The 25,876-nt window shown below is 57.3% G+C and overlaps 1 protein-coding gene across 1 annotated transcript in view; it reads right to left on the bottom strand.

Annotated features, from left to right (window-relative positions):
• Window positions 1-344: 344 nt before the first annotated feature.
• The window catches only part of BRINP2 (BMP/retinoic acid inducible neural specific 2), a 68,127-nt gene continuing 42,595 nt past the window's right edge, over window positions 345-25,876 (bottom strand). The window contains exons 3-8 of the mRNA XM_055120169.1: window positions 9,554-9,744; window positions 8,960-9,171; window positions 6,735-6,840; window positions 4,294-4,530; window positions 3,060-3,282; window positions 345-2,249 (exon numbers count right to left, since the gene is read on the bottom strand). Of these exons, the coding sequence (XP_054976144.1) occupies window positions 1,121-2,249; window positions 3,060-3,282; window positions 4,294-4,530; window positions 6,735-6,840; window positions 8,960-9,171; window positions 9,554-9,744 (2,098 nt within the window). The 3' untranslated portion in view covers window positions 345-1,120. The remainder of the gene's footprint in view (window positions 2,250-3,059; window positions 3,283-4,293; window positions 4,531-6,734; window positions 6,841-8,959; window positions 9,172-9,553; window positions 9,745-25,876) is intronic.

The raw sequence follows: 25,876 nt of genomic DNA, 5'->3' as shown, positions 1-25,876 counted from the left end.
AAGGCAAACGCCCTACCCGTTGTGCTATTGCTCCAGCCCCTCTCTGGTCTCTTAAAGAAGGCAGATTTCCAGGGGGAGGGGGATATTTTGAGTAATTTTTTTTTTCTGGAAGGGGGTGTTAGGCTGGATAAGCTTGAGAGTCCCTCGAAGACCCCCGTACTTCCAGGCAGTCCAGAGCGGGCTGGATTTGTCCTAAGCAAGGAGAGAGGCAGGGTGGCCTAGGGCCTGCTGTGGGGGGGGACATTATCCCAGACCCACCCGCCCCCTCAATCTCACACACTCTAGGCACCCCCCATACATCGCCAGGTGTAAACCCCCCCAAAAAAACCAACAACAACAAACACTCCAGGCAACCTTGAGCACGGATATTCTTTTCTTCTCTTTTTCTCAAAGACTCCCCCCCCTCCTGTTTTCAAAAGGCTTTGTAAAAATATATATGAAACCAGGTCAAGTTTTACTCGTGTTTTCGGGGCAGCAACAGATCGGTCAAGGAAGACAATCACAAAATAAATAGTTGGGGTGTTTTTCTTTCTTTCTTTTTTTTTTTTTTTAAAAAGAGCATCTCCCTGTATCGTCACTTGCTTGATAAGAGCATCTTCCGTGGACAGGCCGCGGTGCGGGGTGCTGGGGAAAGGGCGGGGTGGGGGGGGTGCCTGGCCCCCTGATAATGGCAAGGCCCTGGAAACAGGGGTGAAGCCCATCCACGTGCTCTGCTGTATGGGGGGGAGGGGAGGGGGTGTCTCTTGGTAGGGGTGGCTGGCGCAGGGGGGGGGGGCACCCAGTAAGAACCCAAGTGGCCCTGTTAAGAAATCTGGTTAAAAAGAATACAAAAGTGACTCCGGTCGGGGGGGGGGGGTGGGCCTTGCGGGTCGGGTGGGGGTGTGGGAAGGGGCGCAGAACCCTCCCCTCCCCTCCCCTGCATTCTGGAATGATGCGAATGTCAAGTGTCCTGTGGCGGTTTTGGCTGGTTCTTTTTTTTTTCTTTTCTTTTCTTTTTTTTTGCAGAATTGCTAATACACCCGCATTGGGTTCCCCCTCCAAGGAAGGCACCACCACCCCCACCTGTTGTGCACCCGGGGGACGGGGGAAGGGAGTGAGAGCCTGGGCCGGGCGCCCCCCCTTAGCTGCACAGCTTGCCCGTCTCGTACTCCACGGGGTTGGGGAGCCGGGCGTTGAAGGCGCGCAGGGACGCCTGGATGCGGCCCACCTCGTTGGTGGCCAGCTTGAGGCGGTGGCGCAGCAGGCACGAGAAGAGATCCAGCCTCACCTTGCCGGGCGGCGACAGCTGGTTGACGCGGTCGCGCAGCTCCAACAGCTGCAGCAGGGCCGAGTCCTGCGAGCCGTGCGTGTAGGGGTAGTCCAGCTGCAGGATGAGGTCGCGGATGGCCTCGGGGTCGAAGGGCAGGCTGTAGCCGAACACCTGCAGCGCGTCGATGCGCATGTAGCCCAGGTTCTGCGCCGGGTCGCCCACCTCCAGCGGTTCGTAGTACACCGTCTCGTTGGCACTGCCCTCGGCGCCGCGAACGCGGCTGCGCAGGTACACGTGCACCGTCTCGAAGAACGTCTTCCAGCGGTTGCCCAGCGTCAGCGTCCAGTTCTGGCACTGCGCGGCCGCCGCCGCGTCCACGGCCGTGCGCTCCCAGGCTGGGAAGGCGCCCTCGCTGACGGGCACGAACCAGCTCTCCGAGTGGCTGCCCCCGAACGGGTTCACGTACACGGCCATGGCGGGCTCCAACGTGCTGTTGCGCGTCAGGCAGATCTGCAGCGACAGCGCCAGCATGACGTGCACCAGCCCCGGCTTGTACTTGTTGCTCTTGAGCGTCACCAGCATGCGCTTGCGCCACGACGGGTCGAACCAGCTGCCCAGGCGCAGGTCGTTGCTGATGAAGATGGAGTGCACCTCCAGGCGGCTGTCGCGCCGCTGCAGCAGGTAGCGCAGCTCCAGGTCCTGCAGGTCCGTCTCCAGCCCCAGGAAGTGCTCGGGCGGCTCGGCCACGTCGGGCCGGCACACGCCGCCCTGCGCCAGCGCGTAGCCCGCGTTGCAGCCGCCGCAGCGCGAGCTGTTGTCGGCTGCGCAGTGCGCGCACGCCGCGCCCTCGCCCCACGCGCACGGCACAGGGCCCTGGCACGCGGGCGCCTCGGCGGGGCAGCTGCAGCTGCGGCTCTGCTCCAGGAACGTGCCCGCCGCCGCCGCGCCCTCGCCGCAGTACAGCAGCGACTGGACGCGGTTCCACCAGGACGCCAGCGACCTGCGGGGCGGAGCGCGGCGGGGTCAGGCGCGGTCGGGCGGGCCGGACACAAGCACCCGAGAGGCCCTGGACCGGCCCAGGGCAAGGCCCTGGAAGTCCCCGGCCTCGGCTCCCACCGGAAGTCCCCAGACTTTAGTTCTTTACTTGTCCCTCCCGTGCACGCCCCCGCGCCCCCCAAAGGGTGCAGCTCTCACCTCTGTCCCTCCCGTGCACACCCCCGCGCCCCCCAAAGGGTGCAGCTCTCACCTCTGTCCCTCCCGTGCACAGCCCCGCGCCCCCAAAGGGTGCAGCTTTCACCTCTGTCCCTCCCGTGCACAGCCCCGCGCCCCCAAAGGGTGCAGGTCTCACCTCTGTCCCTCCCGTGCACGCCCCCGCGCCCCCCAAAGGGTGCAGGTCTCACCTCTGTCCCTCCCGTGCACGCCCCCGCGCCCCCCAAAGGGTACAGCTTTCACCTCTGTCCCTCCCGTGCACGCCCCCGCGCCCCCCAAAGGGTGCAGCTTTCACCGCTGTCCCTAGTTGAGAGATGCTGAGTTCATATGCTCTGAGACCCAGCCTGAAAAATAGTTTTTTTGGGGGGGGGAGTGTCCACACCTAGCGATGCTTAGGGCTTGCTCCTGATTCTGTGCTCTCGGTGGGGGCTCCGGGGGCCGCACGGGTGCCGGGCTCAGACCGGGGTTGGCTGCGAGCAATGCAAGTGCCTGCCCGCCGTATCCCTGGAATAATCGATGCCCAAATACAGCTCCTTGCTCCTGGCGCCCACGTGAGTGGTTTTGGGGGGTGCGGGGGAGGGGGCCCACCCAGGGGACTCACCTCTCCTTGGGCAGGCGGAAGCGAGGCTGCCGGTGGCACCGTTTGCAGAGGTTGAAGAGGCGGCGGACGATGCGGTGCGTCTTGGCCAGCAGCGCCTTCAGGCTGGCGCCCAGCTGCTCGAAGCGGTCCTGGAGGTCGCTGTCGCCGGCCCAGAACTGGGAGATGGCCGAGGAGTTGAGGAACCTGTCATCAGGGAGCCTCTTCAGCAGCGCCTGGAACTCCTCTAGGGGAGAGGGCGTGGCGCTGAGCGCATGGGCAGGTTCGAGGGACACCCCACAACAATGCCGCCCGGCCCCTGGGTGGGCGCCTGTCTCAGGGTCTTTGCTCAGAAGCCCCCAGAAAGCCTGGTTTCCTCGTCTCCCCAGCCATCCTCGCCCCGATGTGCTTCCGAAATTCAGAACCCAGGGCCAGAGCCAGAGCACAGCAGGGAAGGCATTGGTGCTGCACGCGGCGGACCCGGGTTCGATCCCCGGCATCCTATAGGGTCCCCCGAGCACCGCCAGGAGTGATTCCTGAGTGCAGAGCCGGGAGTCAGCCCTGAGCATCACTGGGTGTGACCCAAAAAGCCAAAAAAATAGATAATTAAAAAAAAAAATCAGGGCTGGAGAAATAGCACAATAGGGAGGGCGTTTGCTTGGCATGCGGCCGACCCGGGTTCGATCCCCGGCATCCCCTAGGGTCCCCCGAGCACCGCCAGGAGTGAGTCCTGAGTGCAGAGGCAGCCTTGAGCATCCCCGGGTGTGACCAAAGGAAATAAAAATGCACATCATTCATTCACCCCGACTCCAGAGCTGCCCCCCACCCCCCCAGGTCTGATGTTGCTGCCCAGTGTCCATGCACAGAGAAGTGACAGGCCTGGGCGGGGCCCCGAGACCCAAAGCAGGGGCAGAGCCTCCCACCCCTCAACACACACACACACGCACATGCACACACACGTGCGCGCACACATGCACACACACGCACACACATGCACGCGCACACGCACACACACACGCACACACACGCACGCACACACACGCACACACGTGCACACACACATGCACACACATACACACGCGCGCACACGCACACATACACGCGCACACACGCACATGCACGCACACACATGCACACACGCACACGCATGCACACGCACATACGCACACGCACGCACACACACGCGCACACGCACGTGCACACACGCACACGCACACACACACGCACGCGCGCACACGCACCCCGCGGCCGGGCTCACCCGACTCCTCGAACTGGCGGCTGTGGGCGGCCCAGGCGGCCTGCACTTGCCCCAGGCTGGCCTCCATGGCGCGCACGTCAGCGTCGGGGCAGTTGCAGTCGGGGAAGCCGGAGGCGCAGCGGCACCAGCAGTCGTGGTCGCGGCACACCAGCTCGCCCTCGGAGCTGCACGTGATGTAGCTCAGCGCCGCCGCCACGAAGCGCTCCCGCAGGTACTCGGGCAGCAGCGCCTGCAGGCCTGCAGGGGGGCGGCGTGCGGGTGGGTGTCCCGCCCCGCTCCGCCCCGCCCCCGGGGCCCCTCCAGAATCAGACGCGCATGGCCGGGTTGGAGGGGGGGCGCGCCTTGGGTGCAAACTAAGGGGGTTCACATCCCAGAGCGATGGGGCCGCGGGGAGGGTGCTCGCCTTGCAGGGGTGAGCCCGGGTTCGAGCCCCAGTTCCCCACCAGGAGGGAGCCCCTGAGCGCAGAGCCGGGAACAAGGCCTGAGCACCCCAGGGTGTGGCCCCCAAACTGCCAACAAAACAGCAGATTCCAGGGGGCGCTGTCGGGGGAAGGACGGGTCCGGAGACTGTATCTGCCTCCCCACACCCCTGGGAACTCAGCAGATGTCCTAGGCCGCCCGTGGAAGATGACCAGGGCATCCCCGTGGCCCCAGGAAATCGACCCATGGCGCGGGGGGCGGGGGGGGGACAGACACCCCCTCACCAGGACCCACCACCCCTCTTTTTCTTCATCCAACCAGACGAAGAAGAAGCAGGAGGGGACACAGGGCTTCCTCCCCCCGGACTGGAACCTTCCATCGGCAGAAGGTCCCCCTGGGGGGCTGGAGCGATAGCACAGCGGGGAGGGCGTTGGCCTTGCACGCGGTTGACCCGGGTTCGATTCCCAGCATCCCATAGGGTCCCCTGAGCACCACCAGGAGTGATTCCTGAGTGCAGAGCCAGGAGTAACCCCTGTGCATCACCGGGTGGGACCCAAAAGGGGCTGGAGCGATAGCACAGCGGGGAGGGCGTTTGCCTTGCACGTGGCCGACCTGGGTTCGATTCCCAGCATCCCATAGGGTCCTCTAAGCACCGCCCGGAGTAATTCCTGAGTGCAGAGCCAGGAGTAACCCCTGAGCATCGCCAGGTGGGACCCAAAAAGAAAAAAAAAAAAAGAAGGTCCCCCTGGGTCACAGCAGGAAGTGGAATAAGGACAGACAGACGAACCTTTGAGCATCGCAGGGCCTCCTGGCTGCTTCTCTGCACACCCCCCCCATCCGAGGGGACCCAGAAATGCGGACTTGGGGGGGAGGGAGGCTCCCGACTGCTGTGACATCTTTTTTTTTTTTTTTTTTTTTTTTTGCTTTTTGAGTCACACCTGGCGATGCACAGGGGTCACTCCTGGCTCTGCACTCAGGAATTACCCCTGGCGGTGCTCAGGGGACCATATGGGATGCTGGGATTTGAACCTGGGTCGGCCGCGTGCAAGGCAAACGCCCTACCCGCTGTGCTATCTCTCCAGCCCCTGCTGTGACATCTTCTTCTCCCCCCCCCACACTCCGCTTCTCTCTCAAGGCTCATTCCTCTCCCCTCCCCTCGCCCGGACATTTCCCGCGGCCGTAAAACCAGCGCCCCGAGATGCGCCGGCCGCGCGATGGCCCATAAAACCAAACGGCATAAACTATTCCATACGGAGCGCCAGGCAGCCCGGCCCAGCCCGCTCGGCTCCGGGGAAAGTCTCCCCTCTGGGTTCCTAAAGCTGCTGGCGGCTTGGGGTGCGAGCGGGAGGGGCCAGGAGCCTGGACCGACGCTGGTTTCCTGATCCCGAGACAATAATATCTTTTTTTTTCCTTTTTGGGCTCTGCACTCACTCCTGGCGGTGCTGTGGGATGCTGGGAATCGAACCAGGGTCAGCTGCGTGCAAGGCTAACGCCCTCCCCGCTGTGTTATTGCTCCAGCCCCGACAATAATATCTCTAAGGGAATCTGATGCAGTTCTGCCCCTTGAGAGACGCAATGAGCGTGTCCCTCCGCCCCCCAACTATGTGCAGTCTCGGAGCCCACCTCTGCCTCCTGGATTCTGGGGTCTGCCCTCCTGGGCCCTGCTCTGGCCTGGAATCAGTCCCCCAATGCCAGACACAAGACGGGTAACCCCAAGCAGCGACGCTCCTCAGGGCAGCTGATGGCCCGCCCATTCTTAGGGGGATGTGACAGAGGGTGACCCTCTGGTCGCTGCGGGGAGCTTCGGGAGGGCGGGAGGGCCTGAGTGCGGCGAAGGCAACAGACGGATCTTCTCTCACGTAAGGTGAGCGCAGAGGGGCTGAGTAGTGCAGTGGGTAGGGCCTTCGCCTCACACGTGGACAGCCTCACTCCCCATCCCAGCAGCCCTCTTGGGGTGTGCACAGCCCTGCCCCTCAGCCACCCCCCCTGCCCCCACCCCCGGCCCCTGCGCGCCCGCTTACCAAGAAGCTGCACCTTGTTCTCTGGGCTCTGCACCAGAACGGAGCTGACGGAGTCCAGGTTGTCATAATTGCTGCAGCCCAGGGGCCCCGTCCTGGTCTCGGTGACCTAGAGGGGCAGGAGAGGAGGGGACAGAGGGGACAGGAAGCAAGACCTGAGGTTAGGGGGGTGCGGCTCGGGGGTGCCAGTGAGCCCTGAGGAACAGAACATGCTGCGGGGCTGTCCCAGTGGCCCATTCGGCCGCGGCACCCCCTGCTCAACACACACACACACACACGCGCGCACACACACGCACACATACGCATGCACACACGCACACATGCACACACACACATGCACACACACGCACACGCATGCATGCACACACGCACACACACACGCACTCGCACACACACACACGCACCCCCTGCTCACGCCTAGAGGGACCTCAAGGACAAAAGCCAGAAAGCCCGGAAACGATGCGTGTCACTGGCGTGGACCCCCCAAGCAAACGGGCCCATGGGCAGGGGGCCTGTTACGTGTTTCACTCAGTGTCTCGGGACACCCGTGCACTGTGCACGCCAGGGCCACGTATGTTCCCAGATGCATCGACGGCATCTGGAAACATTGTCAAGTCGCCTTCTCCCGTCCTCACCCGGCGGGTGATCAGAGTACAGGGTGGAAGGCGGAGCTTTAAATGGGGAGGGCGGGGCTGGAGCGAGAGCACCGCGGGGAGGGCGTTGGCCTGGCCCGCGGCCAACCCGGGTTCGATCCCCGGCATCCCATAGGGTCCCCTGAGCACCGCCAGGAGTGATTCCTGAGTGCAGAGCCAGGAGTCAGCCCTGAGCATCCACTGGGTGTGACCCAAAAAGCAAAATAATAATAATAATAACATAAATAATGAATGTTGTGGGAATAATCATGGAAGAAGAAGGGGTCTGAATTGTCGCCGCCCCCTCCCCGGGAGGGGTGGGGAAAGTCTCTTCTTATGCCCCCCTCACTCTTAGAGGGGCCTGGGTTGTGGTTCCCTTGGGCTTCATTGCAGCCAAGGACTCGAAGATTGTGTGTGTTTATGGTTTGGTTTTGTTTTTTCATACATTTATTATTTATTTGTATTTCACTCCAGAATTCTAGTCTACTAGAGCTCATATTCTTGTTGCATAGGAATTTTAACTCTCTTATTGACTTGTGGCAATTCTATATTAGAGTTTTGAGTTTTTTTTCTTTTTTCATTTTTGTTTGGTTTTGAGATATCCAAATGGCTTTTTTTTCAATTTTGTTTTGTTTTGTTTTGTTTTGTTGAATCACTGTGAAGTACATAGTTACAAAGCAGTTCATGGTTTCAGTCCTATGAAGTTCCAACATCCATCCCTCCACCAGTGTAATTTCCCAGCACCAGTGTCCCCAGGTTCCCTCCTGCCCCCAAACCATCTCCCACCCCCGCCTGCCTCTATGGCAGGTACCCCCCCCCTTACTCTTTCTCCTCGTGGGCATTACGGTTTGCAACACAGATACTGAAAGATCATCAAGTACATCCCTTCACCTACTTTCAACACTCAGCTCTTGTCCCAACTGATCATTTCCAGCTAATGCCATACTGGACCTTCCTCGATCCTAACTACCCTCCGACCCCCACGCCCTTGTGGTAATTTCCAACCCCTGACCAGCCCTGGCCCATCTTCCCTGGCCATGGATATTTAATTTCACACGATGTTTCTTCTTTTTGGGTCCCACCCGGCGATGCTCAGGGGTTCCTCCTGGCTCTGCACTCAGGAATCACTCCTGGCGGTGCTCGGGGGAACTTATGGGATGCACTTTCATACTGAGAACTAAAGCATCTAGCACCTTCCAACCCTGCCAGCCTCTTCCTCCTCCCTAATTTTGGTGGATTCTAGAGAGAATCCATAGCCTGCATCAAGAAGACGGAGCTGGAGTGATCAGGAACGTCCCAGAAGCCACTAGCCTTGGACTCACTCATGCTCTGCTCATACCCTTTCTGAGATACTGAGGTCCCTCGTGCCAACACTGGCTCCAGCCTCCCCCCACCCCCAAGTTTTCTCAGGCCTGCCCCAGGACCTTTGCACCTGCTATTTGTCCCCTGGCCCCAAAGACACCTGACTTGCCCGTCCATTCTCTCAGTCTCTGAAACATATCGGCTGATGCTGCGATTCTCTGCAGAGACCCCCCAGCCCCTCTGGGGCTCGGCCCTCCCCACCTGGGTCGTATGAGGGGGGGGGGGGGGTCCTACCTTGATGGCGCCCGTGGCTATCTGGATGTGGTGGAGTCGCCGCAGGGTGCTCTCCCTGTCGATGAAGTAGGAGGCCGCCAGCTGGTGCAGTGTCTCCAGGGACACGGCCGAGCTGTTGGCGCTGCCCCCGGCGGCGCCCGGGCCACTGCCTGGCGTCTCGGCCTTCCGACTCAGCTTCCGCTTGTCCACGAAGATTGTCAGGGACTCCTCCCCTGGGGGGGGCAGGCGTGCGCGGGAAAGGTCCCCCCCTCCACCGGGAAGCCCTCTCCCCGCTCTCCCACCCCTGCGACCGCCCTTGACCTTCTCTCTGGGGCAGACCCCCTGCATGGGGACACCAGACACCCTCTAGCCGCGAGCAAAAGAGAACCCGCAGCGCCCCCTGCTGGCCGGTAGTAGCAGGCCCGTCCCCCCTCACCACCCCCCTACTCATGGGACCCCCCCCTCCCAGGTGGGTGCTTAGGAGCCAAGACCGAGGCTCTGGGGGTACATTTGTTCTCTTTCCTCAGGGCTTGATTGATGCTCAGGGAGGGCCTATGGGAAGCCGGGGCTCGAACCCGGGTCGGCCGCGTGCAAGGTGCAGGGCCAGCCCCTTACCGCCGAGGGTGGCCGAGAGCAGGAAGTGGGTGCCGTACTTCTTGATGAGGGTCTCGATCACCTGCTGCAGGTTGGGCCGCCGGCCCAGGAGGCGGATGTTGCGGGCGAACTCGGGGGCCAGCGGCAGGGGCAGGCTGAAGAAGTCCTTCCTCTCCAGCGCCAGGCTGCTCACCTTCCAGCGGGCGAACTCCCTGCAGGGTGGTCCCGGTCAGAGATGCAGGGGGGAGGGAGAGGGAGGGAGGAGGAGGAAGAGGGGGAGAGAGAGGGGGAGAAGAGGGGGAGAGGGAGAGGAAGAGGGGGAGAGGGAAGAGAAGAGGAAGAGGGGGAGAGGGAGGGGGAGAGGAAGAGGGGGAGAGGGAACGGGAGAGAGTGTGAGAGGAAGAGGGAGGAGGAGGAAGAGGGAGAGAGGGAGGAGAGAGGAAGAGGGGGAGGAGGAGGGGGAGAGAGGGAAAGGGAGGAGAGAGGGAGGGGGAGAGAAGGAGAGTGAGAGGGAGGGAGAGAGGGAGGGGGAGAGGGAGGGAGGGGGAGAGAGGGAGAGGGAGAAAGAGGAAGAGAGGGAGGGAGGGAGGAAGAGAAAGAGGGAGAGAGGGAGGGAGGAAGAGAAAGAGAGAGGGAGAGAGGGAGGGAGGAAGAGAAAGGGGGAGAGGGAGGGAGGAAGAGAAAGGGAGAGGAAGAGAGGGAGAGAGGGAGGAAGAGAAAGAGGGGGAGAGGAAGAGGGGGAGAGGGAGAGGGGGAGAGAAGGAGGGGGAGAGGGAGAGGGAGAGGAAGAGGGGGAGAGGGAGGGGAGGGACGCAAGGAGAGTGAGAGGGAGGGAGGCAGGGAGAGAGGGAGGGGAAGAGGAAGGGAGGGGGAGAGAGGGAGAAAGAGGAAGAGGGAGGGAGGGAGGAAGAGAGAGGGAGAGAGGGAGGGAGGAAGAGAAAGAGGGGGAGAGGGAGGGGAAATTCCTTCTCCGGCTGCACCACCACACCTCCCCACCAGAGGGCGCCCAGGGGACAGCGGGGACAGAAGCTCGTGGTCCGGCCCCAAGGAGCCCCCAGTCCTGGGTTTCTCAATGGGCCGTGCTAGGGGTGAGTCCTAAGCATGAGTGTCTGGCAGGAACCAAGGTCAGGGGGAGCCCCCAGTAGCCAATGGGCCCATGATGAAGACCACTTGCAGGGCCCAAGCGACAGCACAGCGGGGAGGGCGTTTGCCTTGCATGCGGCCGAACCGGGTTCGATCCCCGGCATCCCATAGGGTCCCCCGAGCACCGCCAGGGGTAATTCCTGAGTGCAGAGCCAGGAGTCAGCCCTGAGCGTCGCCGGGTGGGACCCAAAGACCGCTAGACAATGGACACCGGCTCCGCTCTGCCCCTGGCAGTGCTCAGGGGACCCTATGGGATGCTGGGATTCGAACCCGGGTTGGCCACGTGCAAGGCAAATGCCCTCCCCGCTGTGCTATCACTCCAGCCCCTTTATTGGTGTTTTTATTCCCCTCCTCCCTCCCAAATGTTATCAAGGACACCCACCGTGGGAATTTTCCATTCTACAGTACCTTCTAGAACTTTCCAGTCTCATCTAGAATTGTCTTTATTGGTGTTTTTATTCCCCGCCCCCCCCTACACACAGATATCATCAAGGACACCCACCATGGGAATTTTCCATTTTACAGTACCTTCTAGAACTTTACAGTCTCATCTAGAATTTTTTTGTTGGTGCTGTTTTGTTTTCCCTGTGAATGTCATCAAGGATGCCCACTGTGGAAATTTGCCATTCTAGAAGAAGGGAAAATTCCTTCTAGAACTTTCCAGTCTCATCTAGAATTTTCTTTGGTGTTGTTTTGTTTTATTTTCCCTGAGAATGTCATCAAGGATGCCCACTGTGGGAATTCGCCATTCTAGAAGATAGGAAAGTTCCTTCTAGAACTTTCCAGTCTCATCTAGAATATTTTTCATTGGTGTTTCTTCGTTTGTTTATTTGATTTGTTTTGGCAAGGGGCACAGCCAGCTGTGCTCAGGGACATTATACGCAGCACCCGGGTTGGAACTGGGGTCCGTCACCTGCAAGGTCAACGCCTTCCCTACTGGACCGTTCCCCCAGCCCTCCTCTGGGATGTTAATCTCCATCATCAATGCCATATGCAGAAATAGGACGGAATTTCTCAAGGGAAACTTCGGGAATTGGAAGGATGTGGAAATTCTCGAGGCCATCAGCAGATGTGCCTCCCAGACCAAAGCCAGAATGCCAGGCAAGGCTTGTCCAACGCCCAGGGTGAAGCCAGCCCTCAATCTTCCTTTCCAGGGGCTGGAGCGATAGCACAGCGGGTAGGGCGTTTGCCTTGCACGTGGCCAACCCGGGTTCGAATGCCAGCATCCCATAGGGTCCCCTGAGCACTGCCAAGGGTAATTCTTGAGTGCAGAGCCAGGAGTAACCCCTGTGCATTGCTGGGTGTGACCAAAAAAGCAAAAAAAAAAAAAAATCTTCCTTTCCACCCAAATCTCAAAGCACCTCTGACAGGGCGACCAAAAGCGGAATTTGAGGTGAACTAAGAAAAATCCATATTTGGGGCTGGAGCAATAATAGCACAGCGGGCAGGGCGTTGGCCTTGCACACGGCTGACCCGGGTTCGAAACCCAGCATCCCATAGGGTCTCCCGAGCACCGCCAGGAGTAATTCCTGAGTGCAGAGCCAGGAGGAACCCCTGTGCATCGCTGGGTGGGACCCAAAAACAAAAAAAAAAAGAAAAATCCATATTCATCCGCACCTGTGACAGTGAGGTGGGGGAAGGTAGCCGACATCCCCGGGAAAAGAAAGGGGAAAGAAAGAGAAGGCAGGTGATTCCCAGCTCAGACCAAATTTTTGACATTCCTACTCCTGGCTTTATGTAATCAAGCCCATCATGAATTATTCATGATTCTCCACGGGAAATGCTAAATAGCAACAACAAACAGGTCATTTGTCAAAAGCGGTTCCTTCCCCCCCCCACACACACACACCCGCCCCCGAAACATGGCAAGCCCACACGATTTTTATTTCTAATTGGCTGGTCCCAAAGGAAATTTTGAAAAGATGAAGAAGAAAGACCCAGGTTGACTGTCTGGAGGAATGTGCAAACTCAGAGTGTCCCAGGCAGGTGGGAATTATAGGGACGAGAGCCCAGGCAAGTGAGAGTCAAGAAATGGAACAGAGGGGCTGGAGCGATAGCACAGCGGGGAGGGCGTTGACCTTGCACTCGGCCGACCCGGGTTCGATTCCCAGCATCCCATAGGGTCCCCTGAGCACTGCCAGGGGTAATTCCTGAGTGCAGAGCCAGGAGTGACCCCTGTGCATCACCGGGTGTGACCCCCACAAAAAAAAAGCAAAAAAAAAAAAAGAAATGGAACAGAGGGGCTGGAGCTGGAGCGATAGCACAGCAGGGAGGGCGTTGGCCTTGCACGCAGCCGACCCAGGTTCGATTCCCAGCATCCCATAGGGTCCCCCGAGCACCACCAGGAGTAAATCCTGAGTGCAGAGCCAGGAGGAACCCCTGAGCATCGCCGGGTGTGACCCCCCCAAAAAAGAAATGGAATGGACTAGAAGTCCCCCCAAAGGAAAACACGATCAAAGAAGCTCATAGTGGGGTGATAAGAGGATGCAATCAGCAAGGGTTACACCAACTATAACATGTGGTAATTGTGTACCCGCCAAGGAACACGTGTCCACGGGTCCACAGGGAGGGAGGCGGCATAAGAGCCATGAGAGGAGGCATCGCTAACACCCCAGTTCTGAGGATAAAGACTATCCAGAGACTGGAGCGATAGCACAGCGGGGAGGGCGTTGGCCTTGCACGCAGCTGACCCGTGTTCGATCCCTGGCATCCCATAGGGTCCCCTGAACACCGCCAAGAGTGATTCCTGAGTGCAGAGCCAGGAGGAACCCCTGAGCATCGCCAGGTGTAACCCAAAAAAGATTTAAAAAAAAAGACTATCCCAGCAGAAAATCAGAGGATACCTGGAACCAAAAGTCTATGTGAAACTAGATGTACATGAAACCAGTGACAGAACACACATGTTCTTCTCGAGGGCGCCGGGAACATTCTTCAGGATATGTCAATCATCAAAACCCTGAATGAACGGTTTGAGGCACTTCCTGTCCCTGGAGCGAGCAAATACCATTGGGCTACACTAGCACGCGACAGGAACAAATGGAGACGTTACTGGCACCCGCTTGAGCAAATCGAAGATCAACGGGAGGACACGTGATACAAGTGATAGCAATCGTCAGACAAGTCTTGATAAACTTAATATATCAGATTTCCTGACACGTGGGATGGATGAAGCCAGGGATCAATCACCTGATTGGTGATTCATTGGGGATTCATTGGGGGTTCACAAATCTGCGTGCTTTCCCACTCGTTTTTTTTTGTTTTGTTTTGTTTTTTGCTTTTTTTGGGGGGGGGGATCACACCTGGCTCTGCACAGGGGTTACTCCTGGTTCTGCACTCAGGAATTATCCCTGGCGGCGCTCAGGGGACCATACGGGATGCTGGGAATCGAACCCGGGTCGGCCGCGTGCAAGGCAAATGCCCTACCCGCTATGCTATCACTCCAGCCCCCCAACTCGTTAGTTTTTTGGGGGAAGTCACACCCAGCAATGCTCACGGGTTTCTCCTGGCTCTGCACTCAGGACTCACTCCTGGCGGTGCTCAGAGGACCCTATGGGATGCCGGGGATTGAACCCGGGTCAGCCGCGTGCAAGGCAAGTGCCCTACCCATTGTGTGATTTCTCCACCCCTGTGCCCCCCCCCCACTCTTAAAGAAGCAATAGGTCAAACAATAAAAAGAGGTAATTTTTTTTTTAAATCTCGTAATAAATAAAAATGAAAGCGCAATGGACCACTCCTGGTTCTTCACTCGGCAATCACTCCTGGCAGTGCTCACGGGATGCCAGGGATCAAATCTGGGTCAGCCGCATGCCAGACAAATGCCTTCCCCGCTGCGCCATCACTCTGGTCCCCAATGACTTTCTTCAAAAGGCTCTCCAGTAATTAGGGACCTCAAAAGAACCCGAAAACCTCAAAAAAGAACAGGGTGAGTAGGAGGTGAGTAGGAAGGAGGGGAGGAAGGTCAGAGTTGGAGTAAAAATACAAAAGACAGCAGAAAGGGTCCGGGAAGCAGAGCTGTGCTTTTTGGCGAGACAATGAAATAGGAGCCTGTTCTCAGGAGCTGGGGGGAAAGGCAGCTGGGAGAGAGAAGGAAACACTAAGAAAATGATGGTTGGGGCAATCGGTCGGGATGGGAGATGTGTGCCGGAAGTAGATAAAGGACCGAACATGATCACCTCTCAGTATTTGCACTGCAAACCATAATGCCCAAAAGTAGAGTCTGGGGAATGTCGTCTGTCATAGAGGCAGGGGGAGGGTAGGAAAGGGGGGGATACCAGGGATATTGGTGGTGGGGAATTTGCACTGGTGGAGGGATGGGTGTTGGATCATTGTGAGATTGTAACTCAGACATGAAAGCTTGTTAAACCTATATCTCATAAATGAATCAATAAAATAATAATAGGGGCTGGAGCGATAGCACAGTGAGGAGGGCATTTGCCTTGCACGCAGCCGACCCGGGTTCGAATCCCAGCATCCCATATAGTCCCCTGAGCACCAGCAGGAGTAATTCCTGAGTGCATGAAGCAGGAGTGACCCCTGTGCATCGCCAGGTGTGACTCCAAAAGCAAAAACAAACAACAAAAAAGAAAAGAATAATAAAAAAAGAAAATGAAGTGGACGAAGGTGGAGAGAGAATGTGCAGAAAGGCAGCCAGAGACGTTCAACTTAGGTTCCAAAGACCTGAGCGCATTCTTTGAATTATCCAGGAAAGAAACAGGGGTGAGGCCATGGGGATAAATCCCTAGATCCGTTCAAAGAGCCAAGATTGGATTATAAAGGTGAAGGCCCCTCCCCTGGAGAGACCGGACACCTGTTTCAAGGGAGGGTCCGTTTTCATGAAATAAAATACAGATGGGCAGTTCCACGCCTTTGCTCAGATCACAGACTGTTTCTGCCCACAAACAGCTTTCTCGGGTGGTATTCTCCAAAATAATTCCCTCCCTCTCTCTCTGCATCCTACACACCTGCTCCGTGCCCTGATACACAATACATATTTTTAATATCAAAATCTATGTATTATCACCACTGGAAGCATACATCCTTTTCTCTTTTTCTCCCGTTAGAACAGAAGCCGAGAGCAGGATCGATACTATATCCAGTGGCAATAAAGACACTAGATATTTTGACAGTCGAAAAACAGATAGTCAATATATTTTTGTCGAACCATTAAGCGAGAGATTTTTTTTTCAGATTCACTCATGTCACAGCTCCTGGCGCTTTGCCTGCAAATTATCGACAACTTGGTGTTTTTTTTTTCTCTTTTTTTGCAAAGTTACAGGATGAAAATGTGTGTTCGCGGAAACCATCTGTGATTGATATGTATGAAAGGAAAGCATTTTCAACGTGTCTAGTATCAATGGGAACGTTAGACATGATCTTTGAAAATGCAATTTTTCGGATTTGTGCAGATCTTCTATAGGAAGCCGAGCGTTTTGATTTGGTAAACTGAGTCGGGGTTCTCTGCCGCTAATGAAAAACTTCTGCTAATGTCCCCTAGGAGAGATTTTCGGACACAGACACGAATCTCAGAACTGGGCAGCTTGCTGCAGAGATGCTGCCAGACACCAGACAATAGGCCGCTTGGGCCGGGTCACTCCAGACGGGAACAAGCACTGTCCCTCCGCCTGGCCCCTAGGAATCCTGGCGACCACCATCTTCTAGAACCCAGTGAAAGCTCCAGGTACGTGGTTGCAATGGCGGCAAATGCTTTATGGGACAGGGCAGGAGTCAGTCCCTCTCCTCCCCCTCCCAGCCCCCCATCCCATGGGACTCTGAGATGATGCCCACAAACAGCCACTGGCTACTTAAGATCCCACACGGTCACAATCCAGAGACACACACACGAATCTCGGAACCGAGCAGCTCCCTGCAGAGATCTCTCCAGACCCTGTCACTGTCAATATCACCCCATAGCTCATGGATTTGCTCGAGTGCGCACCAGTCACGTCTCCATGGTGAGACTTGTTGTGATTGTGTTTGGCATCTCAAATACGCCACGGGGAGCTTGCCAGGCTCTGCCGTGAGGGCGGGATCCTCTCGGTAGCTTGCTGGGCTCTCCGAGAGGGACGGAGGAATCAAACCCAGGTCGGCCGCGTGCAAGGCGAACACCATACCCACTGTGCTATCACTCCAGACCCCTAATTATTAAATTTTTGGAATTCTTAGAGCATGCAGTCGCAAGAGTGGCCACACAACATTATATTTTATCCATAACAAGTAATACAAAACGAATCGCCTAGCACTGCCTTTTCTGCAGGTTTGAGTGGCGGTGGGGCTGGTGTTGGAACATCGAATGTAACCAAAGTAGAGAGAGAGAGTGTGGGGGGGAATTGTCTGCCACAGAGGCAGGGGAAGGGGTGGAATGGGGGCGGGGGGATACTGGGGATTTTGTTGGTGGGAAATGTGCACTGGTGGAGGGATGGGTGTTTGATGATTGTATGATAGAAGCTCGAACATGAAAGCTTTGTAACTATCTCATGGTGAATCGATAAAAAGGGGGAAAGGAAAAGGAGAGATTTTCATTCAAAGTGTTCCTCGTGCCTCATTACCTTGGCAGGGTCACTGTCACTGTCACCCCGTAGTTCATCGATTTGCTTGAGTGGGCACCAGTCACGTCTCCATGGTGAGACTTGTTGTGACTGTGTTTGGCATCTTGAATACGCCATGGGGAGCTTGCCAGGTTCTGCCGTGCGGGCGGGATCCTCTCGGTAGCTTGCTGGGCTCTCCGAGAGGGATGGAGGAATTGAACCCAGGTTGGCTGCATGTAAGGCAAACACCCTACCCACTGTGCTATCGCTCCAGCCCCTCATTATTAGACTTGGAAAAGTCATATATTATATGCAAACCAGGAAAATCTGGAGCATCACTGATAGAAATGATGGAGCAGTTCAGGCGGAGTGGACTGGAAGAAACATTTGCACGGTCTCTGCTAATCTTTTTCCATATTATCAAAATACACTGAAAATTTCCCCGTGAGCTGAGCCTGCTAGCCCCGAGGTAGTCTTAACTAGCTGCTATACCTCCAACCCCCCCCCAAAAAAAATCTCGAAAACAAGATAAGTGCAGGGTTAGTAGGAAGGAGGAGAGGAAGGGCGGAGTTGGAGATAGAGACACGGGAGACAGCAGAAAGGGCCCGTGAAACGGAGATCTGCTTCTTTTTTTCCCCTGCTTTTTGGGTCACACCCGGTGATGCACAGGGGTTACTCCTGCCTCTGCACTCAGGAATTACCCCTGGCGGTGCTCGGGGGACCCTATAGGATGCTGGGAATCGAACCCGGGTTGGCCGCGTGCAGGGCAAACGCCCTCCCCGCTGTGCTATCGCTCCAGCCCCAGAGATCTGCCTCTTGGCAAGAAATTGAATGGGACGAAGGTGGAGAGTGAAGATGCAGAAGTGTTCTGGCAGCACGTAGACGCAGCCAGAGAAGCCCGACGCTTAGCTCCAAAGACCCGAGCGCATCCTTAGAATTATCCAGGCGCTCCCAAGAGAGACCCAGAACACGGCATGGTCCTCCATCCCATCGGTGTGCCCGCTATCTGAAAAATAAACCAGGGCCAGAGTGATAGCACAGCGGGGAGGGCATTTGCCTTGCATGTGGCTGACCCGAGTTTCAATCCCCAGCATCCCATAGGGTCCCCTGAGCACCGCCAGGAGTGATTCCTGAGTGCAGAGCCAGGAGTCAGCCCTGAGCGTCGCCTGGTGTGATGCAAAAAGAGAAAGAAGAGAAAGGAAGGAAGGAAAGAAAGAAAGAAAGAAAGAAAGAAAGAAAGAAAGAAAGAAAGAAAGAAAGAAAGAAAGAAAGAAAGAAAGAAAGAAAGAGAACGAGTGCATCAAGATTGTAAGCATGTTGGGGGGGAACCTCCAAAAAAACAGTAATCCAAACCAGTTGTTTGTAAATAAAATGGGGGAGGGAGAGGAAGATGGTGAAGGAGAGAGAGAGGGGGATATGGTGAGGGGGGAGATGGAGAGGGATAAAAAGGAAGAGAGAGAAAGGGAGAGGAGGGAGAGAGGGGAGAGGGAGGGAGGGAGGGAGGGAGGGAAGGAGAGGGAGAGAGAGAGAGGGAAGAGAGAGGGAGGGAGGGAGAGGGAGATGGGGAGGGAGAGAGGAGAGGGAGGGAGAGGGAGAGAGGGAGGGAGAGTGAGATGGAGAGGGAGAGAGGGAGAAAGAAGAGAGGGAGGGAAGGAGAGGGAGGGAGGGAGAGAGGGAGATGGTGAGGGAGAGAGAAAAGAGGGAGAGAGGGAGGGAGGGAGAGCGGGAGATGGTGAGGAAGATGAGAAGAGGGAGGGAGAGAGATTAGAGGGAGGGAGAGTGATGGAAGGAGAGAGGAATAGAGAGAGGGACAGGGAGAGGGAGGGAGAAAGGAAGAGAGAGGAGAGGGAGAGACAGAGGAAGAGAGGGAGGGAGGGAGAGAAGGGGAGAGAGGGAGAGGGATGCAGAGGCAGTGCTCAAAGGCAGGTCACCTGCTGCCCATCTAGGAACCTTGAGAGACCCCCCCCTGACTCGGCAGCACCCCCTGGTGTGCCCCCTGTGTAAAAACCTCCCAGGACCAGAGCAATAGAACAGTAGGTAAAGCGCTCGCCTGGCATGCAGCTGACCCGAGTTCGATCCTCGGCACCCCGCACAGTCGGTCCCCTGAGCACAGAGCTGGAGTGAGCCCGGAGCACTGCCAGGGGTGGCCCCCAACCAGAATATGAGAATTAGGCAGAAGATGGCTCTTTTCTCCTTCCCTAAGCCGCTTCCCTGCCTTGGGGGTGGGGGTCCCGCACCGAATGAAAATGGGGGGGTGAGGGCCAGAGAGACAGTTCAGCGGATGGACACTGGCCTTGTGCACGGCTGACCAAGGTTCCATCTCCAGCACCCCGTAGGGACCCCCGAGTAAGCTGGGAGTAACATTTTTTGGGGTTCACACCCAGCAATGCTCAGGGTCTCCTCTTGGCTCCACACTCAGGAATCACTCCTGGCGGTGCTCAGGGGACCCTATGGGATGCTGGGAATCGAACCTGGGTTGGCCGTGTGCAAGGCAAACGCCCTCCCCTCTGTGCTATCGCTCCAGCCCCCGCCAGGAGTAACTTCTGAGCATTGCCAGGTGTGGCCTCAAAACCAAAAGCACTGGTAGCACTGTCGCACTGTCGTCCCGTTGTTCATCAATTTGCCCGAGCGGGCGCCAGTCACATCTCCATGGTGGGACTTGTTGTGACTGTGTTTGGCATCTCGAATACGCCACAGGGAGCTTGCCAAGGCTCTGCCGTGCGGGCGGGATCCTCTCGGTAGCTTGCCGGGCTCTCCGAGAGGGGCGGAGGAATCGAACACAGGTTGGCCACGTGCAAGGCAAACGCCCTACCCGCTGTGCTATTGCTCCAGTCAAAACAAAAAACAAAAGCAAAGCAAAGAATCGGGTAAACAGCTGTGGATGGCAAGAGCTAGAACGTGATAAAATGTGCACTCAGCACTTACAACGCCGTTCCCCGCAGCCCCCCGAGAGACCCCCAGGACGCCCCTGGAAGGCGGCCGGCTCGGGGCGGAGGATGAACAGACTCACTTCCGACTTCATTTAGACGCTTCTCGTTTCCAGTAATAAACTAATCAGGGCCTTATTTCCCTCCCTCCTCCCTGGGAGAAAGGCTGTTTCTCCATATATCAATTATATTAACACACACCACTTCAATTAAAGCGTCATCTTTGTTTCAATTAAGACATCCAGTAAATCTCCATTTCGATTTAGCCATTTCTCCGAAAATCCTCTCCCGCTGAGCGGGAACGCGCGCAGAGAACGCACAGCAGCGAGATACATACCCCGGCCACACACACACACACACACACACACACACACACACACACACACACACACACACACACAGGGAATGGGGTTCCGGGCATGGGGTGAAGACAGGGCTGGTGACCACTCGGGGCTCGCTCCTGGTGTTTCTCGAGGACCACACACACAGGGCCCCGAGGCCTTAACCCCTGTGGGTTGATCTCCAACACTCGTGAGGTGCTTTTTCGGGGGTCATGTCCCTGAGCCCCAAAACTCCACATTTCCGGGTGCTTTTTTTTTTTTTTTTGCTTTTTGGGTCACACCCGCCGATGCTCAGGGCTGACTCCTGGCTCTGCACTCAGGAATCACCCCTGGCGGTGCTCGGGGGACCCTGTGGGATGCTGGGAATCGAACCTGGGTCAGCCGCGTGCAAGGCCAATGCCCTCCCCGCTGTGCTTTCACTCCAGCCCCAGGACCTGCACTTCTTTATGACTATTCTGGCTTTATACTTTAAAACCCGGATGTCTGGCCTCCGTTTTTCCACTTTCCAGAGTTGGGTTATGACATTCCACTCCACCCCCTCCCTCCCCACCACCACAGGGGCCCCAATTCTTGGTAGCCAGGAGCTGAGCATGCGGGTTAAGTCGCACACAATTGAAAATCAGTCTGCGGTGCTCCCATTCGGGACGGAGGATCATTTCTGTGCATCCTGCCTAATTTGTGCTGGCCCAAAGATCTCAGTCGCCAAATACATACATTACGGTAACCTGCAATTACCGTAATTACAACTGGGAAGCTGAGTGCCCACTGGCCAGGAACCCCAAGCTATGGCCAATCCAGCAGGCGAGCTCGGAACCATCTCCGCCGAGTGGCTGCGGGAAATGAGGAGTGACCCCTTTTCTGGGTTCGATTTTCCTGACATCCCATAGGGTGCCCCCGAGCACTGCCAGGAGTGATTCCTGAGCACAGAGCCAGGAGTCAGCCCTGAGCATCGCCAGGTGGGACCCAAAAAGCAGAAAAAAAAAAGTGCAAGTCCTAATCTCAGTCTATGTAGGAATGAGACATTTACACTGCTCCCAGGGGCTAGAGCGATAGCACAGCGGGGAGGGCGTTTGCCTTGCCTGTGGTCAACCCGGGTTCGATCCCCAGCATCCCACAGGCTCCCCTGAGCACCGCCAGGAGTAATTCCTGAGTGCAGAGCCAGGGGTCACCCCTGTGCATCGCCAGATGTGACCCAAAAAACAACAACAAAAAATTTTTTTAAAGGCGAAGTTAACAATACTTTTAAATGGGCGTCATTCTTGGAAATCAGGTATTGGCACACACGTTTGGCAATTAGAATGAATAAATTCATATACTTAAAAAAAAAGGAAGAGAGGGGGCTGGAGCGATAGCACAGCGGGGAAGGCGTTTGCCTTGCATGTGGCCGACCCAGGTTCGATTTCCAGCATCCCATAGGGTCTTTCGACCCGGGTTCGATTCCCAGCATCTCATAGGGTCCTCCGACCCGGGTTCGATTCCCAGCATCCCATAGGGTCCTCCAACCCAGGTTCGATTCCCAGCATCCCATAGGGTCCCCCGAGCACCGCCAGGAGTGATTCCTGAGTGCAGAGCCAGGAGTCAGCCCTGAGCATCGCCGGGTGGGACCCGAAAAGAAAAAACAAAAAAAGAAGAAGAAGAGAGACCCGGGCTTTCAGGGGAGGGAGGGGTCCAAATTTGGCGCCTGGGTTTGATCAGATCCCCAAGGCCACCTGTGGGAGACCCGTGGGTGCCACCAGCTGTCACTTCTGCCCGGTTAATGCCATTGGCCTGGCAGCGGCCCTGAGGCAGAAAGAGGCCCCGGGGCGGGGGCGGGGGCAGGGAGGGGGGCTGGCCCTCTCCCTGGATCGGTGCTGCCCAGTCACCTCCGCCATCTGACAGTGCTCCGGGGACCCCCGGCCGGAGGTGACGCAGCAGCCCGCCCGGCGCTGAGACAAGGACCCGTAAACAATGATGGGCCAATTTCATTCTCATCTGCCCAATTCTGCCCTAATTAAAATCAGGCTGCAGCTTTCAAACAGTTTAATTAAGGCTGATTGGGAGATTCGAGGAGGGGGGGAGCACCCCGAAGCTTAACTGGAGGAGGGAGAGAGAGAGAGAGGGGGGGGGAGTGGAGGCGGCTTCCACGCTGCCCGGGCTCGCCACCCCCAAGCCCTGTCTCGACCCCTCTCTCTACTACTCACCTCTGCCGGGCTCATCTGTCAGATCGGACAGCCCGGCCCGGCCAACACCCGCCTCTCTCCTGGTCTCAGAAACGCCCCATCGAACCCCCCCACCCCCATGGCGGTCAGGGCAGGGCACGGTCGCACAAGGATGAAAGTGGCGACTTCATAAGCGTCTGTGGGGACTTTCTTCTCACCTGACGCTCCGATCTCCCAGCAGGAGAACGTTTCATGGCGTCATTCCGGGTCAGCGGTTGGAATCACCCACAAGTGTGTGTGTGGGGCGGAGGGCGGGTAAGACGGAGAAGGGACCGGGATGACCATAATAGCTGGGCAAGATCTGAGTGTTGAAAGGTAAAGTGGGGGAGGGGCTGGAGCGATAGCACAGCGGGGAGGGCGTTGGCCTTGCAATCGGCCGATCCGGGTTCGATTCCCAGCATCCCATAGGGTCAGCCCTGAGCATTGTTGGGTGTGATGCAAAAAACTATTGAAAATAAATGAGAGGCTGGAGCAATAGTCCAGCAAAGAGGGCATTTGCCTGGCACATGGCCGACCCAGGTTCAAACCCTGGGATCTCACAGGGTCCCCCGAGCACCGCCAGGAGTGATTCCTGAGTGCAGAGCCAGGAGTCAGCCCTGAGCATCACCGGGTGGGACCCAAAAAGCACAAAAAGCGGGATCCTCTCGGTAGCTTGCTGGGCTCTCCGAGAGGGGCGGAGGAATCGAACCCGGGTCGGCTGCGTGCAAGGCAAATGCCCTCCCCACTGTGCTATTGCTCCAGTCCCCCTGAGTTTATTTTATTTTATTTTATTTTTAATTTATTTTTTAATTGAATTCCAGTGAGAGACACAGTTACAAAGTTGTGCATGATGGGGTCCCTTCCTTCACACCCGTCCCTTCACCAGTGCACATTTCCCACCACCAATGTCCCCAGTTTCCTTCTTTCCCCCACCTCCTCTCTCTCTCTCCATCGCTTTCTCCCTCTTCCCCTCTCTCCTTCTCTCTCCCTCCCTCTCTCCCCTCCCTCTCTGTCTCTCTCCCTGTCTCCCTGTCTCCCTCTCTCAACTTCTCTCCCTCTCCTTCTCTCTCTCCTTCCCTCTCTCCCTCTCTCTCCTTCTCTCTCCCTTTCTCCCTCTCTCCCTCTCTCTCCCTCTCTCCCTCTCCCTCTCTCTCCCTCTCCCTCTCTGTCCTTCTCTCCCTCTCTCTTCCTTCCTCTCTGTCCCTCTCTCTCTCATTCTATCTCCCTCTCTATCTCCTTCTCTCCCTCTCTCCCTCTCCCTCTCTCTCAATCTTTCTCTCTCAATCTCTCTCCCTCCCTCTCTCTCCCTCCCTCTCTCTCTCCCTCCCTCTCTCTCCCTTTTCTCTCCCTCTCTCTCTCCCTTCCTCTCTGTCCCTCTCTTTCTCTCAATCTCCTTATCTCCTTCCCTCCCTTTCACTCTCTCTCTCCATCTCTCTCTCTCTCTCTCTCTCTCTCTCTCTCTCTCTCTCTCTCTCTCTCTCTCTCTCTCTCTCTCTCTCTCTCTCTCCCTCTCTGTCCCTTCCTCCCTCCCCCTTCTGGGCACTGCGGTTTGCAACACAGACACCGACAGCTCCGCACGCACACCCTATCCCTCCTTCCAAACTCACTTCTGCAGAGAGCCCATTTCTTGCTATTTTTTCTCACACTTCTCTATCCTAACTGCCCGCCCCCCCCCCACCGGCTCTTCTCCACAACCAGAAGCGGCCCCTGATCTCCAAGTCCCTCATTCACACGTTGTTGGAGCCTCACACAGCCCTACCTATAGGCTGCCGTCGCTAACCACTAGGCTTCCCTGCACCCGCCTTGGCCTTTCTCTCTGCTGCTTCAGCCTCTGAGCCCCGGCCCGCCCTCGGCCTCCTGGTTTCCACCCTGTCCTGGCCGTGCCACTGGGTCCTGCCCTGTAGCCTTCCCCCCTCCCCCCTCCCCCTCCTCCTCCCCTGGGCCCCATGGAGGAGGTTGAGCCTGTTTGAGCCTGGAAGAAAGAAATGGTGTCAGGTCACAGGGCGGCCAGGGCTGCTGCCAGGCCCGAGTTTACTCTGTTACTAGTAAACCGACCCGGGGCCCCTCCTCCGGGGAGCTGCCCGTGTTTACGCGCCTCTGTGGGTCGCGGAGAACACGCACCCTCCCGGGCCCCCCCTTCCTGTCCCTCCTCCGTCACCGGCGGGTCCCCGGGGGAGGGCCGGGGCTCCTCGAGGGCGGCTGGGGCCCCCCGGGAGGTGATTCATACACCCACGGGAGACCCAGCTCACCCCCTCCCTGCGCCCCGGAGGGGGCAGGGCGGAGGGGAGGCGGGAGAGGTGATTTCCGAGCCCTGGGCCCCCCCTCACCCGTGGAGCCAAGGTCTGTGGCTGCAAAGCTTCCGGGTGTGTGTGTGTGTGTGTGTGTGTGTGTGTGTGTGTGTGTGTGTGTGTGATCTCAGAGTGTGCCCCGCGCTTGTCACTGTCAAGGCACCAAACTGGCCCAACACCACCTCCGGGAAGGCACCAGGCCTCAGGGGCCTGCTGGCTTGAGGAAAATACACCTGCCCACGTAAGCCCCCGCCCCCCGGGTGGGTTGGGGGCGTTCCTAGGTCAGGCGCGATGGAGTCCCCGCAAATTACAGGCCAAGAGCGAGGTTCGAGCGCCCGTTGCCAAGCAAAATGAATACAGAGATAAATAAGGCGGTGAAAACGGCGCCGCTCTGGAACTGGTCCTTCCGGTAGGAGATCCGACGCACAGAAATTTATCACACGCCGGGATTTTTTTTTTTGGAGGGAGGTCCCACCCGGCGATGCACAGGGGTTCCTCCTGACTCTGCACTCAGGAATCACTCCTGGCGGTGCTCGGGGGACCCTATGGGATGCTGGGAACGGTGAGCACCCCAGGCACAGACCACTTGATTTAGGGGTGCTCGTCCCACAGTGCTCAGTAAGTTCTCCTCACACAGTGCTCAGGGGACCGCCCGTGGGGCCGGGGATCAAACTAGACTCGGCCACTACAAATCCCTTCAGCTCTGAACTGTCTCTCAGCACATCATCTAATAGCCCGGACCCCCCTGAGATATTCCCCAGCCTTTGTCCCGCCCAATTTCCCTCCTGATCCCCCTGTTCTACAGGGAGGCCCCTAATCCCATGCCAGAGCCCCCCACTGATGTGGCTTTCACCTGAACCCCCTCCCTTGGGATTTCCTGGGAACCCTCGGTGCCCTCCCGTCAGCTTGGATGGGTCCAGAGACCCTTAGTTCTTTCCTGAGCT

This window comes from Sorex araneus, chromosome X, assembly GCF_027595985.1.
Source record: "Sorex araneus isolate mSorAra2 chromosome X, mSorAra2.pri, whole genome shotgun sequence".
Classification (NCBI taxonomy): Eukaryota; Metazoa; Chordata; class Mammalia; order Eulipotyphla; family Soricidae; genus Sorex; species Sorex araneus.
This window is presented reverse-complemented; position numbering and strand designations above follow the sequence as displayed.